This window comes from Lissotriton vulgaris, chromosome 5, assembly GCF_964263255.1.
Source record: "Lissotriton vulgaris chromosome 5, aLisVul1.2, whole genome shotgun sequence".
NCBI classification, from domain to species: Eukaryota; Metazoa; Chordata; class Amphibia; order Caudata; family Salamandridae; genus Lissotriton; species Lissotriton vulgaris.
This window is the reverse complement of record NC_141693.1, coordinates 1,920,978,497-1,920,994,787: the sequence shown is the minus strand read 5'-3', so window position 1 is coordinate 1,920,994,787 and position 16,291 is coordinate 1,920,978,497. Positions and strand designations below refer to the sequence as shown.

The following is a 16,291-nucleotide window of genomic DNA, read 5'->3' as shown; positions in this document are numbered from 1 at the left end:
CCTTCGTACATTTGGACAGGTAAGGGATGTTATATCTTACTCTCAGTGCAAACGGTTTTAGTTGGTAGTAGATTGTGAACTTTAGTTAGTACATTGCAGTAGCCTTCAACAAAACTAGACAGTGTTCTCTTATGCGAAAGTCAGTTGCGGAAACCATGCATGTACTTTACACAGAGGGCATCACCGCTGTGAAGTTATAGTGAGACTCACTTTCCATAGGAAATTTATATTTTGTTTTGCTAATAACTTTAGAGCAGTTTAATGCATCTTCAAAAAACTTTCAGAGAAAAGGTTCATCCACCTTAGCTGTTTCCTCAAATGTTTTGGGGTGATCATCAAGCCGGGATGGAGAAAAACGGGAGGGATCCCAAAACAAGGTTTTTCTATGCAATTCCCATAGGAACTTTAGACAACATTCAAACCAAAATGGCTGAAAGGAATTGCATCAAATTTGGCTGAAAACTAGATCTTTACCCAGAAAACATGAAAATATATTCATCTATTTCAAAGAAAGTAATCTTCTAAATGTATAAATATCTAGCAATGCTGTAATACCAGGGAGTACTGAGGGGATACTTAAGGAGCTCAAAGAGGAAATAAAACAACAACAATTGAAGCATTCTGATTGGCTGTGCCAGTCCCTTGAGAACAAGCACTGTGATTGGCTGGTTGGAAGTGAAGAGTAATGTTGCTGCTGCCATTTTAGGACCATGGGACTCCGTCCCGCCCCCTGAATATTAAAATAAAACAACATATGAGGGTGCAGGGAGGGTATACCAGTGGGAACAGTTGGACCGGGCATCCTCCGCAAAGGGCCACGATGACTTCTTATTCAAAATAAAAATCTTACTTCAATGCGCACAGTCTCATTTGTGAAGAGAAGAGTTTGAGCCCTGGCTTTAGCCAATTTGAAGCACTAAGAACGCCTTTTCGTTTCTAGAGTGTTTTCAGCCACGCCCATTGATAATCACCTTGCTACAGTCCAGATAGGAGGCAACTAAGGCACCTACCTGGGACTAGAAGAACTTGATGACAAGGCACAAGTTGCAACACAACTATGCAATTTACATCCTTCCTGGAAGGCATCTGCCAATATCTATTTCTCTGGCATGTCATATTATGCACTACATGTGGAAGATATCTTGTTTGCTTTAAAACAATGCCCGACAAAAACCCGTATCCCATAACAACTAGGAGGAATATGAAATCAAAGGCAAATCTGGATTATACGTGAGAAAAATAGACGGTACCTGTTCAAGATGATCTGCAAATCCTACAGAGAAAAAGGTAAAGGAAACACGATCAATATTAATTACCCAGAGTTTTCAGCAATGATTTCCATTTTGATGATGCACCGAGTTGCTATTGGAGGAGAAAGTTATTTTCCGACTAATGAGAAGACACTCATCAGTATTGAGCAACCAGGGATTTATCAACTGAGGTAACTGAGACTGAATGATCAATTACAAATCACATCATTTATTATACTAGGTTAATAACCACAGTCTAAGAACCTGCTTGACACAAACTTTAACAAAGAGAACTTACAAGGAAGCAAAGAAAAAATGTCTCAAGCTGCTTCATGGAGGCAAACACCAACAGTTGCAACTACTGGCAATTGAAAGGGTCTCTCACAGGAAGAATACAGAAGCCCAAGGAAACCTCCCCCACTCCCCCTTCCTTTTGAAAGAAGAGTCATTGGAGTCGCACAGAGATTAGGTCTCAAAGGGGTGTGGCCAATGTAATTAAGGGACCCGTTTCGAGGCCCCCTTAAAAAAACTGCCAGTCCTCAGACCCAGTGAGACCCGGCCCACTTAAAGCCCTGCACACAGTTAAACACAGACACCCGGCATAAATGTATTACTTTGCTAATTCACTGACTCTTTCAAACTGCCACTTCATTTCCATCACGTAGGACGAGACTCAATGGGAGGATGGTGGCAAAAAGTGTGTCTGAGATTTAAATTTAGAATTTTTGGTTCCAATTGTTGAAAGTGGTAGGTACCGATAGGACCATAGCTTGGACCAAAGATGGGGGGCAGGACAATGGCAATCTACTCCACTCGTTCCCTCACCAGTTAGGAGAATTATTGCCATCATCGTTAGCTTGTAATCTGATTGGAACTCACCGACATGGCGTAATTAGAATGTCTTTTACAGGTTTAAACTTCCAAAAATAAAGCAATTTTCAAACTCATAAATGGCGTGGTCCATGTGAGACATTCATTTTACACTGCATGGTCATCTTCAAATGGTATGAATGATAACAAAGATGGCATACATAACAAGGAAGTTCTGTTTATAACCCAAAAAATTACTAAATAAAAAACAGGAAAAAGAGAAAAAAAACACAGTTTTGCAGATTTAGAATGTATAGCTAGTATACATTAAAAACATATTGTAAATAGGCTTAAGGGATAGTTGCCAATTATTTTCCAGCATCCAGCAAAAAATAAATAACCCAACAGTCTTTGAAAATATTAGGAGACCTACCCGATGGGCTAAATCAGCCTCCATTTTTGGAGCTGGAAAAAACAGTTCTAATTTCTAATTGGTTTTGATTTAGAGTGTTAAAAGTGAATTTCCCTCCCAGCAACTCTTTCAATATTGTTCAATCATACAAGAACAATATGTTCAATATCCGATCAGATCATGGTGGTGGATTAAAGAATCCAAAGATGCTGATCACGTACTAGATCAATTTCATCACGACTCCTATAATCTCCCCTCAAAATAAAAGTTTTGTTCTCAACATGTGTTCCAGACCCAAGAAAATAACAGTCGAATAATGCACAGTGGGTGCATCTAAAATAGATTCACACTGCAAAACAAGGGCCGTTCACAGAGAAACCCTGAGACTGAAGTGCATCCTAGATTGTAAACAACTTTGGCGGGTCGGTGTAAAGATGTAGATGTCAGTCTCTTGCTAAAACAGAATGTTAGCACTCGTAATGTTTGCAAGTTCCTAAACGTATACCTGATATACATTAAAGGTCAATACAATTTAAAAGTCTGTTTGCAAGAAGACATCGTGCTCAGAAATAAACATCTGATTGAACAGGTATCCATTGTGCCATCCACATACACCAACAAAAACAGGTACACTCAAGAAAGGATTATATCCCATCTCATCTCCTACAACATTGTGCCGTAGAACATATTATTTCAATGGTATCCATGTAAGACACAAATGATCCACTGTGAATGTTCATTAGCTCTTCTACCCCCTTTCTTCGTCCTCCCATGTGCAGTGGGAAGTGGGATCTCCCACTGCAGACAACCACATCACTAGGAACAAAATGTAAATTCTTGTTGCCACACCCTATGTCACTCCCCCAGAGGAGCTGGCATGAATGGTAGCCATGTCACACCACTCTCCTGTTGTCATTGCCTGCCTTTGGAAGACGATCTGGATCTATGCGGTCACCACGCCCTACGTTCAACACTTAAGCGGGCCAAGAAGCATATCTTCTCACCGCTACAGTGCAGCGCGTTTATTTTTTACCAAGTCCTCAGACATTGCTGTTGGATGTTTATTTCCCCACCGCTCTCTATGCCTGCCTTCTGGTGGCTTGTTTGGCAAGTGCAATGGCCCTCTGATTCTCCGCTACGTGACTGCTTGGTCCAGCTGGGCAGCGGTGGTGCTCTGGTCAGTTGGGCTTCTGGGCACAGCATTCTTTAGGAGTCAGGCATTGTAGTGATGTTCTCTGGGTGGTATTGTGCTGGGGCTAGGGTCGTACCCCAGGGTTCTCTCTTCTGCTCCAAGCTTCCCCTTGGACCTGGTAGCGTGACAGCTCCTGTGGAGCGGCGGCCTGCCTGCCTTTTTCCTGGTTCCTCCCATTCGACACCGTCAATTATAACACCTTGACTCTCAGACTTGGGAGCGTTGAGTGACCGGGTGGTGTCATCACCTGGCTGCAGTCCTTCTTGGAAGACAGGTCCTTTCAGGTCTTCGAAGGAGATGTCATTTCTAAGCGTATGTCTCTCAATTGCGGTGTGCCTCAGGGATCTAATGTATACATGAGTCCAATGGCAGACATATTCTGTCTATTTGGCATAAAAATAGTTACATACACTGACGACACACAACTAGTTGTGGCCGTACACCACCTGGAAAATAAATCCTCCGGCCAAGGGCCCCTGTCTGGAGAAGGTAGCTAAATGGATGGAGTTTTCCTGCCTGAAACTAAACGGAGATAAGATGGAGCTTATGCTTCTAGGTAACTCTACAATCTTCGACTCAGAGTTACTGTGGTCTAATTGTTTTGGCCCTGCTCCGGCACCAAATAATCGGATCAAAAGTTTGGGCACGTGGCTGAATCGCTCCCCGAATTTTTAATATCAGGCGGCGAAACTATCGTCCACGTGCTATGGCATTCTGAGGATGCTCCGCAAAATCCTTTCTCTTCTCCCATTCCTTGCAAGAAGGATAATGGTCCAGGATCTTATTTCCTCACACCTGGACTATGGGACTGCCCTCTATCTAGGAGCCCCCAAAGCTACCACCTCCAAGCTACAGATCGTTCATAAATGCGCAGCTCGCCGGCTCCGCCAGACCCCTTACCGGCAATTGGTTGCCTATGTTGGAGAGAATTAAATGTAAGGTTTTATGTATCACTCACAAGTCCTTCTGGGGGAAAGGACCAACAATTAGTCATTCTATTGTCACCCCATATTGCCCTAACAGAAGCCTTTGCTCTGCTAACCTCTTGCTCGCCGTAGTTCCAAAAAGGAAGAGAGCAAGAAGCGGCGGGCGTTCACTTCCTTTTAACGCTGCTAAGCTTTGAAATGCCCTCCCTCCCCACATACGTCGGGAGTCTAACCTGATGCCCTTCCGGAAACTCCTTAAAAATTGGCTTTTCCAAAACCGCACCTAATAAGCTTTCTTCTTTGTCCGCTGACGCTGATAGCGCTGGGATGCCTTAGGGTAGCTGCTCGCTTTATAAATGCTTTCTCTCATTCATTCACTCCCTCAAAAAGGGGCCCTTGGGCTTCCACTGGTTTTGCCGAGATGCTTGTGTTGGCAAGAGTGTACTGATGGGTTGCTTTGTCCAGGCCCATACTTCATGGGTGCCCTGGCAGTCTACATCCAGAGCTACGGCTAGGCTCTAGTTTACCCACTTGGATCTTCTGTACTGTTCTGGCCAGGCTCTCGAGGTGTGGCTGAGGTATTCATGGAAGTTTGCACCCATGTGTCCTACAGGTTGTGGATTCCACCTTATGGTTTGTATCTGGCAGTGGCTTGCCCTTTGGCTTTGGATGCTATGTTCTGCTCTTGTTGTGTTCCTGGTATAATACTGGGCTGCTGGGTCCGGGACTGATGTGGTTCATAGATCCCATCAATCTAACTCTAGGCTGCAGTGCGCTGTGACTTGCCCCGTATGGACTTCATCCTTCTCCGCTCCTTTCCAAGACTTTGGTAGAATGGCCTGTGTAGGGCTGGCTCTAGGTTCTAAACGAACATGGTCCTGGTGGTCTTCCTTAAGGTTCCATGCTTTGGTAGGGCTGGGCCTCGGTGTTCGACACTCTGTGCTGCTTTGTCCCTGTGACCAAGGAAATGAATCCAGTGGACACTGGGCCTAGGGCTCCTCCGGGGTAGAGCCTTAAGCGGTCCCCTTTGTTTTTATATTATTCCACATGCCCCGCCTTTCCCTCGCTCCCTGCAGGGCTGGAGGCTGGTGTTGTGGTTCCCCTCCTTTTTGGCCTATGACTTGGTCTGTGCACTCCCCAGTTGTTGGTTCCTCCAAGTGCTTCCTGCATTGTGTGCTTTATGCTTCTGAGCCTCTTGAAAGCATACACTTATTCAAATTTTACTTATCATTAATGCCGGTTTCATAATGTATAATTTGATTAAGATTTGATTTAAATGTATTCACAGTATAAGCAGAGATACTCCTTCGGGAGTCGATTCTAGCGCATTACAAACCCACAATTAAATAATTAATTAATTAATAAGGATCCTTTATTAGGCTGATAGTGCATAAATTGATGTATGAGATATCTTCATGCAGTTTTGCATTCTATAAGCAAACACTTTGTCCTTCTGCAGAAAGGCATTGAGAGGGTGGAGTTCTAAAATAGGATAAAGGACTCATCCTTCATTGGCACTAGGATGTTGCGGGAGTAATACCTAGCTACTACTTCCGAAGCCAGAACCCGTTCTATGGCCCGTTGGGTCAAAAGGGACAGCATTTTCTACTGCAAAACGGACAGGAGGTTCTCAGGCCGCCGCTCTGAAGGTCTTGGAAGAGAAATGAGAGAGTGTAGTCCTGATTTACAATTTGGAGGACTCACTTGTCTGAAGTGATGGCTTGCTACCCTTTGGAGGAAATATATACTGCCTCCAACAGGGTGGCTGTGTGCCGGCGAGGTACACAAATGGTTTTGAGGCCGTGGATGCTGGAGGGCGGAGCTGCACGTTGCCTCTCCTGTCATGGATGTTTGTCATTGTGAGGCATGACCGGCCTGAAAAGCATGTTGGGCAAGTGAAGGTGCCAGAGGCTGGCAAAACAGACACCCTCTGCCATGGCTAAAGACTGAGTGAAAGTTCCTATTGTCTTGTGTGGGTAGAAAGACGCAAGGTTCATGCTGTTGCCTTGCTTTCCTTAAACCGTTCCAGGTCTAAATTTGCTTTGTCACCGAAAAAGGCGAGAGCCTTCGAACAGCAGGTCCAACATAGAAGCCTAGACATCCCAGAGAAGCCCTTAGAGCTCATCCAGGTGTGGCACCAAACAGCTGCACTCGTATCCATCATTAAAACGGATCCTTAAATTGGGATTGCAGCTGGAATAGACTTGGAATTTGTTCTGATGGAGATTAAGAGTGAGACTGGGAGACAGGCTAATGCCCTCCTCTCTTCTCAGGAGTTCGAGAGTGATGGAAAGGGGAAGATTCCTACTTTGCTTTCTTATGCTCCTTTTGAACTTAACCAAAGACTTCGACCACAACGATGATCTGCCACTGGAATGACTTCTTCCTTTCAACTGGCATAGAATCGTCCGATGTTTACCGACATACAACTTCATCTCTTGGTCCAGTATGGCCTTCGGAGTCACCTGAGCGCAGTCCTCGCAGGCCCTGGAATTATGCTCCGACCCAAAACGCCATAAGCATACTTTGGGAATGTCTGTCAGAGTTTGTGACCACCACCTTGAACCCTATTATTTTAGGGGATTACATTTTCCATTGAACACTGCTGTAAGAATTTTTTTAAATGTTCAAAAAGATCAAGGAGTAGGATCCGCATCTGAAAAGCAGAAATGAAAGGAACTGGCATTAGTTAGCATAAGTGGCTCCCCTCTACAAATACTGAGTGATACGATGTTGGTGCAGAACCGCAGGATGCCACCTACAGTCGTGCAGGAGTACTGCTTCATATTTTCCTGATCCAGTCAGATACATGAGGAATATTCACAAGGTAAGGAATCTGCGGTTAGAAGTATTCATCAGAAAGAGAGTGTTTTTATGGCAACAAAAAAAATGTCAAAGCTGTGCAGCAGCTAAGACTACTAGTTGGCTGATGCATAATTTGAGCAGCCTTTTAAAGCAATTTCAAACATATTTTTCACACTGCCTAAAAAGAGCAAACACGAGAAAACATTGTTTGGTTTACCGACACCATCCAAATCCAAACTGGTTTATTTGTGCCAAACAAGAAAGCAAGATGGGAGTAGCAGGAGATGCTCAATGTATGACTGGTTCACTGTCTCACACCGATGTCTAACCCATGATGGGAAGAAAGGGTCTCACCTGTTGCAGGGCACCACAGTATCTCATTCTGAACCATAACACCGACCTAGCCATCCTAACTGAATCATGGCTTAATGATGCATCATCCCCATGCTTCGACCTCTTAGTCCCCCCCAATTTTAACATTGCCAGACTAGACAGACCACTTAACAAAAAAGGTGGCGGAATCGCTTGCATCTATCGCTCTAATCTCCTCGTCTCATAGCTTTTAACGGATACCACTGATTTCTGCGAATATCTAGCCCTCTCAGTCTGGAGCAACACCACCCACCTGTGCAACCTGCACACTTTTTACCACCCCCAGGCAATAACAACCAATTCACTGATTACCTCATGGAAATTTTCACGGCTAAGAACTCCCCCAACACCAAAGACATCTTCCTTGGTGACTTCAACCTGCACTGGAACGACCTTAAAGATCCTCATGTCTACGCCATTATAAAGATCTCATGACCGATCTAGCCCTGACCCAAGCCTGTCCACTCCCTACCCACTCGAAAGGGGCTACTCTCGACTGGATCATCTCTAACGAGAAAACAGTCAAACTCATATACACCGACCTCTGCGACTGGTCCGACCACCATGCCATCGCCTTTCTTCTACCCTGCACCCTTAAAGCATGGGCTCCTCAACCAGTGCTACCAAAACGCGGGGTCAGAGACACCAAAAACCCAGACCTAATTGAACTTGAGACCCGTTGCAAATCTGACCCCCCCCCCTACTCACATCACCTCAGTCAGTGACCTCAATGATCACTACACTGTTTCGATGTCGAACATTTTGGATGACCTTTCCCCTCTTAAACTAAAAAGGACTCGAGTCAAAGATAGAAACCCTTGGTTCACCGGTTCCCTCAATGACGAGAGAAGATAACTCCGACAAGTCGAAAGAATTTGGAGACAGCACCCATCTGCAGATCACCTGAAACTTCTCCGCCAGGCCAGAAATGCTTACAACAAAAACATCCTCAAGTCAAAAAAAGAGTTTTTCAGAGCGGAACTAGGAAATGCCCAGAACAGTCCCCCTGAAACTCTTTGAGATGATCAAACTTCCATCGAACAAACTGTCCAAAACAGCGAAAGAAAACCCCAAGTCTCTCATCTCCTCCGAAGATTTCTCCTCGTTTTTCGCAAACAAAATCCTAACCTTAGGTACCGAACTCAAAGCTGCCTCATACCCCACACCTAACATGGACCATCCGCCACCTCCATCACTGCTACAGACACAGACCTCACCCAATAATCTAGCACACTGGTCCGAATTCTCACCCTACGATGAAGACTCGGTCGCAAATATCTTTTCCTCCTTAAACCCGAACAACCATTTCAACTACCCACTCCCCTCGAACGGTCTTGCTACTATTACCAAATCCATAATTCCTTGCTGGACTGCGATAATCAAAGCCTCTTTCTGGCGGGGATCAATCCCGATCTCACTGAAAGCAGGCCAAGTCCTCCCCATTCTGAAAAAGCCATCGCTGGACCCAGCCTCCCCAGATAACTTTAGACCAATCTCCAACATTCCCCTCTTGGCGAAAGTGATTGAAAAATGTGTTCAGATACAGCAAAGTCACCACATCAGCAATTTCCCCCTACTCGATGACTGCCAATCCGGCTTTCGACCGGGACATAGCACTGAAACCACCATGCTCCACATTGTCGATAATGCTCTTCAAGCCCTGGACCAAGACAAAACTGGTCTCCTAATCCTCCTTGATCTATCCTCGGCCTTCGACACCGTCAACCACGAGATGCTACTCGAACGCCTCAAAATTAGGATGGGCTTAGATGGCACTGTACTTGATTGGTTTAGTTCCTATTCCAAAACCGATCTCAGATCCCTAATCAATGGTGAACTCTCCTCCTCCTCCGTGGTCACGGTGGGAGTCCCTCAAGGATCAACGTTGTCCCCCACCCTTTTTAATCTCTATTTGGAACCTCTTGCCGAAATCCTTCGCACTGCTAATCTCTCCTTCCATATGTACGTTGATGATACTCAGATCTACATAAAAGTCTCATCTCTTGCGGGGATCCTCACCCTGAATGAGGCCCTGAAGCTGACCGTCCGATGGCTCGCTTCAAACCTACTCAAACTCAATGCTAATGTTATGTTATGTTAACATTATTTATACAGCGCACAGCTGCCCCAGCAAAGGGGCGTCCTGGCGCTTAGACAGATATTAAAACATAACACGCAGGAAGAGGAAAAAAGGAGAGACGACTACCCAAGTACAGGAAACAAGAAAGTTAATAGCACGCCTGAAGGCGGACAGATTATTCAAAGCTCGAATGTGCACTGGGAGGGAGTTCCACAACCCCGCGGCAAGCACTCGGTAGGAGCGGCCACCCATTCTGCTGAGTTTAAAACGGGGACAGACCGCAAGATGAAGAGCCTCCTATCTCAAGGACCTCGAAGGAATGTAGGGGATAAGCAAGTTGGCAAGTGCAGGCGGCGAGGAGAGCTTCATAATTTTAAAGGCCAGACAGAGCGATTTAAACTTAATCCTTTGTCTGACCGGCAGCCAGTGAAGGGCAGAAATAGTGCTGGAAACAGAGCAATGCCTGGGAAGACCAACAATGGCCCGCGCCACAGCGTTCTGTACCCTTTGTAGCCTAGATGCCTCAGCCTGGTTTACCCCCAGCATCAGCGCACTACCGTAGTCCAGCCGAGATAGAACCGAGGCTTGGACCACGAGCTGCCGGGTGGAGGGATCAAAGAACTTGAGGACCGGTCTTAAGCCTTGCAGGATGCCGTAGCAGGTGGCAGCAACCTCCTTCGTATGGCCCGTGAAGGTGAGCGCCAGATCCAGCCAGACCCCTAAGTTCTTTACTTCGGAAGCTGGGATGGGAGTGATGCCCAATTCTGGAGGCCACCACTGATCTCCCCAGAGCTTCGCATGTTTCCCCAAAACCAAAACTTCGGTTTTTTTGGCATTCAGTTGTAAGCAATTGGTTCTCAACCAATTTGCTACTGCCACAAGTCCTGCTCGGAATCTGGGGGCATCCACTTCAGGGTCTCCACTCAGTGTCACCGCCAGCTGCGTATCGTCAGCATATGAGGTCATCGTCAAACCCCACTGTTTGACGATCGCAGTTAGCGGTTTCACATAAAGGTTGAACAAGGTAGGGCTCAACGAGGAGCCTGTGGGACCCCCAGATCCAAAGGATGAAAGGTGGACTGGCAGGATGCTATAGACACCTTAAAGGATCGATCAGAGAGGAAAGATCGGAACCACTGAAGGGCGGTCCCTGCTACTCCAGCTTCCTCCAGGCGCTGAACCAAAACACGGTGGGACACAGTATCGAATGCGGCGCTCAGATCTAATAAAAGGAGCGCCGCCATTCGCCCGGAGTCGAGCACCAAACGCAGATGCTCGATCATAAAGAGCAGAGCGGTCTCGGTGCTGTGTTCCGGCCGGAAGCCATTCTGACTAGGGTCTAGTATCTGGTTACGAGCAAGGTGATCAGACAGGATGGAATTTACATGAGCTTTGGTGACTTTGGCAGTCCAAGGAAGAAGAGATATGGGGCGGTAGTTCTCAGGCAAGAGAGGATCTGCATTTGCCTTCTTCAGAACTGGGGTGACTACCGCCTGCTTCCACGAGGAGGGGACCATTCTGGTTGACGACAGGTTGATCAAGGTAAGTATCGGAACCCGACACAGAGGGGAAAGCGTCCTAATAAGAGCTGACTTCAACGGATCCAGAGGGGAGCCCGATTTAATACGGAGGCTCAGTTTGTCAAAAGCCTCCATAGACAGATCAGGCAAGGGGGTCAGAGTCTCATAGCCCAAGAGGTTAGGGCCAGCTAGCTCTGGATCAGGCAGAGACAGGTCAAATCCTCGGTATATAGTCTGCACTTTCTCCAAAAAGAAGGATGCCAGATTCTCGCAGTGAGAGTAGGTGCAGATCTCTGCCGAAGTGGCTCTTTTATTCATAAGGTCTTTCAGGACCTTGAAAATTAATTTTGAGGGGTTGGTACTGGTTTGGAATTCCTGGGCATAGAATGCAGCACGAGTTCTGCAAATTGCCCTATGATAGATCTTAAGTTTGGCAAAATAGGAGGATTTAAGGTCGGGATTGTAAGACTTCCTCCATTCCCTCTCAGCTTTCCGGCAGATTTTTTTAAGCTCAGCAAGGGAATCGTTACACCACGGGCTGGGTACCTTAGAATGACCTTTCGACCAGCACATAGGTATAAGGGAGTCAAGGGCATCTGAAATCCATTTGCAATACAGTTCGTAACCTCGATCCACATTCAGAAAGGGGCTCAGGGGTTTCTGCTCCAGTAACCTGTAAAACTCCTCAAGTTTAAGCTTGTGCCAATGTCTTTTAAGAATCAGCCTATCCACAGATTTGAATGGCTTATCGTCGATAGGACAGAAGACTTCCACCAGCAGATGGTCGGTCCAGCCAACCGAGATCGGGTTGGACACCTTCGACCTCTCAAGAATGGTAAAGAAGGGATCAAGAATGTGTCCCCCAGTATGAGTGGGAAGTGTAACTAGTTGGACAAGTTGTAGTACTTCAAGATCCGCAAGCAAGGTGTCTATGGCTGTGGACGACATGCAGTCAAAATGAATGTTGAGGTCGCCCGTGATGTTGAAATTCGCACAGCTGGGCGCTAGAGAACTTACCATATCGGCAAGAGCGGTCTTGAAGACTGTATCGTTGCCAGGAGGGCGGTAGACAAGAATACCGCTAAGCGTGAAATGATGACTAAAGGCCACTTTAAAAAGGGCACTCTCACAGGCTGGCAACCTAAGGACTTTCCATTCAGCGGGGAAGCACGATTTTACTGCCATGGCGATGCCACCTCCTCTCGTGGTGCGATTCAATGTAAAGACCGTATATTCCGATGGGAAGGTAAGATTAAGGATAGCGGCATCAGAGTCCTGGAGCCAGATTTCGGTAAGGAAAAAAAGATCAGGGGAGTCTTTTTCAATGAGGTCATGTATGAACTGGTGATGTTTAACCAATGACCTCACGTTCAGGTTCCAGATCCGAAGCATACGGCCCGCGGTGTTATTGCACTTGGTCGGAGCGCTCCCTTCCAAAGATCGGATCCTAACCGGCCTGTCCAGGGACCAACCCTTACAGGCACAAACAAATGGGCCAGATAAGGGGTCCACAGGATCACATGGACAAGCATCGACCCTGTTCCCAATGGATAGGAGTTCCACCCGAGTGTAGCTGAGTGTTGGTAAAGCATACATGATGGTAATCGAAGCTAGTGACCAAAGCCCTACCGCGCCTCGTGCTTCCTCGTCGCTGACGGGCGCAGACGGGCAGGACTCTGGCATGACTCAGGCTATGCGAGGGCTCCCCGACTGCGCGTCCCGCTGCGCGGGACAGGACAACTTTAAATAGGCGCTCCGAGGCCAGTGCGAGCGCAAGGACGCTCAAAGATGGCGCCTGTCGGTAGAATCAGAGCCCAAAGCAAGATGGCGCCTAAACAGGACCACCCCCGGGACCCGGACCCGCCAAAGCGGCGGTGCTTTAAATCATTTAAATGCGGTGAGCGGGAGGGGAAAAATGCCCAGCCTAGACCCGCTAAAAGCAGGGGAAAAATAAAAATAAAGATAACGCAAATAACAACCAGGGAATTTTAAAAGTTCAAATCGCTAGCAGCAGCGCGTGCGAGTACCTTGTCCAGGCTGCAGGTCAAGCGAGTCCGCCTTAAATAGGCGCTCCGAGGCCAGTGCGAGCGCAAGGACGCTCAAAGATGGCGCCCGTCGGTAGAATCAGAGCCCAAAGCAAGATGGCGCCTAAACAGGACCACCCCGGAGTTCCTTCTAATCTCCCCGCCCAAGAGCAACTCTGAGATACAGACTTGGATCAAAGCTACCACAGCCTTAAACTGTTCCCCGACTATTGTGGACTCTGCCAAATCACTGGGTATCACCTTGGATTACAACCTAAACATGAGAAACCACATCAACTCAATGGCCAAATCCGCCAGATTCCACCTGAGCTACCTATGGAAACTGAAACCCTTTCTAGCTGCTCCCACCTAAAACTAGCAGTCCAATCATTAGTTATCTCTCGGCTGGAATATGGTTGCTCCACCCTCTTCGGTTTACCCAAGGTCACTCTGGCACCCTTAAAAGCCTTCCTCAAAGCAGGCGCCAGACTACTTACTGGCTCTAGAAAATTCAATCACATCACTCCTCACCTGAAAGCGTTGAACTGGCTTCCCCTTGAGGCGAGGATTCACTTCAAGATAGCATGCATCACGCACAAGGCCTTACACTCTAGCACAGAAGCTTGTGATATCCGGAGGAAGCAGAAACTCAATATCTGCAAATATCCTCCTACTCAGGCCTGCACGTTTTAGGAAGAAAAAAAAACTACAACCGGGCTTTCACCGGGCCCGCTCCAAGAATATGGAACTCTTTCCCGCCTGACATCAGAAGTATCCATTCCCTGGCACGCTTCAAAAAAGAGGCTAAATCCTTCCTCATGGGTAAATTCCTTGGCTAACCCGCTCCACAGCAACCGAGAGTCTTAGCACCCATATGATATCCTATAGACTGTATGATCTTTGACTCTGTAAAGTACACTGTGGTATAATTTTCTTTTCTTTTCAGTCCCTTAACGTAAAGCACCCCTGTAACATCCTCCATAATGTATGACCTTCTACTCTGTAAATTGCCCCTATGTACAGCTTTCATCCCCTCCCTCCTTTGCATATTCCCCTTTGACCCCCCACCTACCATATGACCCTTGATTCTGTATAACCCCCTGATTTATTGTCTCCCAAGTGACTACCGTCTTTCTTGTATTACTCTATGAACCTGTAAAGCGCTCTGATACCCTCACGGGTCAAGTTCGCGCTCTATAAAACATAACATAACATAACATGTGTATTTGTAAAGCGCACGTTCACCACTACAGGTATCTTGGCGCTGAATAACAGATGTTTATTAAAATAAAATAAAATAAATAATTCAGAATGGGTCCACCCAGCGAATATACCTCTTTATCGCATTATTTTTCCCCGCTGGGAACTACAACGTGGTTGTTACAACAACTGCATTGTAACCATGCATACCATTACCCTGCAAGCGGGGGTGGCTGGAAGTTGGAAATAGTATAATTTACTATTCTAACTCCAGTCTGTGCGGACAGTAGGGAAGGTGTTGGATTTTAAATCCGATCCAGAAAAGGGGGTGGTGATGAACAGTGTGTCTGAATTAAGCAGACCACTCTTACCCAGTCCAAAGATCAGGGCTTGATCCATCACCGTTATTTATCTCACTGCACCATCCCAGCTCAGAACCTGGCTATATGCAAATCAGTCTGTCCCGGGCCCAGTGCATCATGGGAACAGTGCAGACTAAACTACCAAGCCAATTCTTCACCAGAAAGGAGACAAGCTACCGGGGACCGGTTTCTGGCATTTCAGCCATCTTCGGCCCGGCTTGCTTGAATCCTGATGGAGCAGTGAGAAAGGGACTCATGTCTGAGTATTCCCTGCCACACCTATAGTGGCCAAAAACGATTCAGAAAAGGTGGTGGTGATGAACATTTTAAATCCAACATCTTTAGCCCCCGCCGCAAGTCGTTGTTCCGACTTGTGGAGTAATGGTATGCATGGTTACAATGCAGTCGTTTTAACGACCGCATTGTAATTCCTTGCAGGTAAATCTTTTCATGGTAAACGTTGTTTATCCACCCAGCTCTCTTAAGGAGCGATCGCTGAAGTGACACCAACAGGTGCTATAAACCCATGCCCATGCTCTGCCAAACAAACTATATTTACAACAAGGGGTGGTGAGGGACAGAGTCTCTGAATTAAGCAGAAAACTCTCATCTAGTCAAGAGATCAGGGCTAGATCCAACACCGTTTTTTAGCTCACTGCACCATCCCAGTTTCAGAACCTGGCTGTATGCAAATTAGTCTGTTCCTGTCCCAGTGCATGATGGGAACAGGGCAAACCAAACTACAAAAGCCAATTCTTACACTGGGAAGAGTGGCCCAGTATAAGAATTGGCTTGGTAGTTTGGTCTGCCCTGTTCCCATGATGCACTGGGCCAGGGTCAGACTAATTTGCATATAGCCAAGTTCTGTGCTGGGATGGTGCAGTGAGCTAAAAAACGGTGATGGATCAAGCCCTGATCCTTGGACTGGGTAAGAGTGGTCTGCTTAATTCAGACACTCTGTTCATCACCACCCCCTTTTCTGAATCATCTGCCAAACAAACAACACAAATCTGAGGCATCCACCATTCTCTATTCTCTGGCAGATGGTTGCAGCTGGAGGTATGGTGTGTGTGCAGTTTAATGTCTCTAATTTATTTTCCCTAAGTTAAAAATAGAAGGGTTTGTGTGAACCTGCCACTGTTTAATTTAACCTACCCCAGGGCTGCTCTTTTTGCTGTTGGGTGATAGGCATGCAGAGTATTCCCGGCTGTACATTGTGTGAAGTGCTGTCATCATGAGCTATAGCAGACAGGAAGCTGTCCAGCCAGACCAAGAAACAGTCACAGGAAGAACAAGGAAGCCATGCTGGATTGAGCTGAAGAGCATTTATCCCCTCTC

General features: G+C 46.6%; 1 protein-coding gene across 2 annotated transcripts in view; it reads right to left on the bottom strand.

Annotated features, from left to right (window-relative positions):
* Positions 1-16,291, bottom strand: part of LOC147717726 (E3 ubiquitin-protein ligase TRIM39-like) — a 112,668-nt gene that overhangs the window by 61,788 nt on the left and 34,589 nt on the right. For both annotated transcript variants that reach the window (XM_086924507.1, XM_086924508.1), the window contains exon 4: positions 1,251-1,273. In XM_086924507.1, coding sequence (XP_086780633.1) covers positions 1,251-1,273 — 23 coding nt within the window. The remainder of the gene's footprint in view (positions 1-1,250; positions 1,274-16,291) is intronic.